The 3,777-nt window shown below is 36.7% G+C and overlaps 1 protein-coding gene across 1 annotated transcript in view; it reads left to right on the top strand.

Moving 5' to 3' along the window:
- Nucleotides 1-2,604, top strand: part of LOC104406955 (chromosome unknown open reading frame, human C9orf85) — a gene marked incomplete at its 5' end in the record, with an annotated part of 5,662 nt that extends 3,058 nt beyond the window's left edge. Inside the window, 2 exons of the mRNA XM_010016090.1 lie at nucleotides 1,541-1,654; nucleotides 2,409-2,604. Coding sequence (XP_010014392.1) covers nucleotides 1,541-1,654; nucleotides 2,409-2,604 — 310 coding nt within the window. The remainder of the gene's footprint in view (nucleotides 1-1,540; nucleotides 1,655-2,408) is intronic.
- Between the last annotated feature and the right edge of the window lie 1,173 nt (nucleotides 2,605-3,777).

Raw genomic sequence — 3,777 nt, forward strand, 5'->3', positions numbered from 1 at the left:
GGTTGAGATAACAGCATTCCAGTAACTAAGGTATAATACAAATCACTACTGCTACCAATAATAATAATGATAAGAGGAATAACAAGGGGAGAGGGCACAACCGCTCACCACCCGCCGACCGATACCCAGCCCGACCTGAGCAGCGATCTGGGCCTTCTGGGTAACTCCCCCCAGTTTCTATACTGGGCATGACGTGCTGTGGTATGGAATAGCCCTTTGGCCAGTTTGGGTCAGGTGTCCTGCCTCTGCTTCCTCCTGGCTTCCCCTCCTCTCTGGCAAAGCATGAGACTGAGAAAGTCCTTGGTCAGAGTAAACATTACTTAGCAACAACTAAAAACATCGGTGTTATCAGCATTGTTCCCGGACTGAAAGTCAAAACCACAGCACTGCACCAGCTACTAAGAAGGAAAAAAAATGACTGCTGTAGCTGAACCCAGGACAACTAAGTTACTATTTCCAGTGACATCTAACTCTAGGTTTTCTGTGGGAGAGAGGGAAGACCAGAAATACTAGGCAGATCAGAGTGCTTTTGTTAAATGTGTCTGCAGCAATTCTTGTGATTTTACAGCTTCTTAAGGAATTGGATGTGTACATCTTAATAGTGAAAGATCAGCAGAACCTAGATGAAGAGAGTAGGGGGAAGGTGGTAGTATGTAAGTTTGGGATTTGGGAAAGAAAGTAGAAATCTCTGTTTCACTAAATGCTAGTTAGGGCATCTGTCCTTATAAGGCATGCAAAAACACTTGGTATTTTTCTTCAGCCTGTTTTAGCCAAGTCTGCAAATTCACTGTTCAGAACTGTATCCTAAATCTTTCCTGATAGCCTTTTGAGTGCCTGAGGAACCAAGAAAGAGTGACATTAGGGCAGCTGCATTACATGGGATAGATAGCTCTGTTCTCAAAAACCACAACACTTTCTAAATGTCAGTTGAATGTTAAGGCATAGCATTTTAGAATTGACTTAATCTATAAAGTTTTATCACATCTTGAAAAAGAATAGCAAAAAAACTTTACATAATTATGTTGGGCTTGTTGAGAATACAGTTCTGCACTGGCTTATGTTCATAAGCAAAGTCCAGCAATGGCTCTTTTTATCCTCTGAGATAAGGAGGAGGATGACACTGTGGTGTTTGAATCAAAAGCTTTTTACTTGTAAAATGCATGCACCTTTTTATATCATATTCTTGTTTCATTCTATCACTAAACCAGAAGAAGAAGTTATGTAGCTTTTAAAGTAAAACTACCTGCTGAAATGAATTGAAAGGTTTTTTTTGTCACTTTTAATATAAAAGTTTGTGATTTTATGTTTCTTCTTAATTTCTTGTTTTAATAATTCTTCCTGAAAAAGTTAAAGCAGAGGTAAGACAGGCAATCATTTTGATAGTGCTGTTTTGTTGAAACACCAAATGTTTCATATGAAACTGGCCTATAACACTTTGTTCCTCTTTTGAAAAGTACACCTATATTGTCTTTGAAAACAGAATGTTTAACAAGTGTCCACAGGTATTTTTTTAATCATGTTTTCTTTCTTTCACACACAGTGTGAAGTGCCTCCAGAAGACTGTAAAAGATCCATACCATAGTATTTGTCGACCATGTGCTGGTAAACTAGAGATTTGTGCTAAATGTGGAAAAAAAGAAGAAATAGTAATTCCGTAAGTAGTTCATAGGTTACATAGTTCCAGTACTGCACTGTTTCTTCCCCTTTTAATAAAGCTTGTTGGGAAACTGCCAAGAAGCTGTTGTACTTTATGCCATACTCTGAATAATCCTGACAGGAATCAGTAGGAGTCATTACCCTCGCTTTCATCTGCTGAAACTGGGGGTGAGATGCCTATTGATGTTAGTGGGGCTGAGAAAAACGAAAACAAAGTCTTTCTTGGATAAGGCACTTTATTTTAATGCCAGTTGCATATCTTCCTTAAGAACAAAGCACTTCAAAATGGACTTCGTCTAAAGCATCATAAAATATGCATAAGCCAATTTACTGTTTGGATTTTGTCTGTCATTTGATGATTCAGTTACTAGTGAACAGAAAAACTAAACAAGGGTTAATACTGAGCACAATTACTGCATCTATTTAGCTTGCTTTTGGCTTTTTTCATCTCTCTTTATTGAGCATCCTATATTGATTTACTAGTTTGTGACAGCTGGTCAGCTGTTGCTTGTTTGGTCAAACTGTTCATATATATTTTTTGTTTCTTCACAGACTCTTTTTTCCTTTATTGTCTTTTATATCTTTCCTGTTCAACATGAAAGTAACTTTAGGTTATTAGCCCTCTCTTCTTTCTTCCCACCTCCTGCCTCTTTCTGTCACTGGTAGAATATTCTACCCTCCATCCCATTCTTGTGTAAAGGAAAAATAAATTCCAGAAGTGGGTGGTGATAACATCCTCTTTCTTTCTGCAGGATTGGTAAAGGACAAGACAGAGATGAGATTGTGACTACTAAAAATGGCCAAGAAAGCAGGGGGTTGGAGGATGAGCTGGATTTTGATGCAAACTTAAGTAGTAAGGACAGTGATGAAGATACTGATGTGCTTGAAGAACGATTTAAAAGTATGAATTTTGAAAGGACAGAGATCCAAAAGGTTGAGTTTACATGAGAAACTATATGCTATCAGAAGGGGTATTATCAACATTTGCCTTAAACTGCACTGAAACCTGATTTGACGTCTTGGGTGCTTGTATATAGATGTTGGCATTGTTTATTATGATGCTTGTTGAGGGTTTTGTATAAATAAGTATTTTTTTGTATTAAGAGCAGAATTTCTTGTGAAAAAGATTCAGAAATTGAATCTTTAAGCATAGTACTTCATGCATACATGTAACAATTTCCTGGTTTTCTGGAATAGAGCTTCAGTGTAATTGTTCTAAATTCAATATTATGCTACTTTGTATCGCCACTTGGAAAGCTACATGAAAGTCTAGAGTAAATACATAGTATTGTCATAAAAAGAAAGAGCTAAACCAGTGTATTTTGCTGAAGAAAAGACTTGCAACTTCTGTCAATGAGTTTCCAAACAGGATCAAAATACCAGGTGGTTATTACTGTTATGCCTGTTGTTTCTTTTCTGTGCAAAAAAGAGGGTGTAAATGTCATCACCAGTACAGTTAATGTGCAGTTAATGCTTATTTACCATCTATAAGTATGCACTATGAATTTGTGACCTTATTACTACTAATGTTTTGAAAAGAAAAAAAAAGGATTTTTTAGAATTGCTCTTAACAGATCTGACACTTTCGTTTCCTTTGTCTGCAGATCTAATATAGTTTGCTCTGATATGAAAACATTTGTGTAGTGTAGTGGTGCTTATATAGTTCCTGATTTTCAGTTCTTTTTAGGGGTTATTTCAATGTAGACTAAGCTCTAAGAAGAGCTTAACTGGATTTGTAGTAACTATCTTTTATGGGATTCAGAATAGTTTGATTTCGTCTTTACTGTCTGCTACTTCTATAAATAAAGCTGAAGAAGTACTTCTTAGTAATGAAGTATTTTAAGCTATGACAATATAGTATGCCATTTTTACTAATTGTGTAACAGCTACACATCTGCTTTGGTGTTCTGCCTGATCTGCAGTAGTGTAGCAGGCATGAAAAAATATGATTCCCAGACTACCTTCTTCGAATGAATTATGAGGAACTTCAGCTCTGGGATTATTCTCCCCACCTCCAGTGGGGGAAATACTGAAATAGAGATACCCAGCTTGTGGCTGCTATAGTTGACCTTAATTTTAAAGAAAATCTAGTTACCAGGATGTGGAGTACTAAGACATTCA

The sequence above is a fragment of the Nestor notabilis genome, unplaced genomic scaffold, assembly GCF_000696875.1.
Source record: "Nestor notabilis isolate BGI_N333 unplaced genomic scaffold, ASM69687v1 scaffold19156, whole genome shotgun sequence".
Lineage (NCBI taxonomy): Eukaryota > Metazoa > Chordata > Aves > Psittaciformes > Psittacidae > Nestor > Nestor notabilis.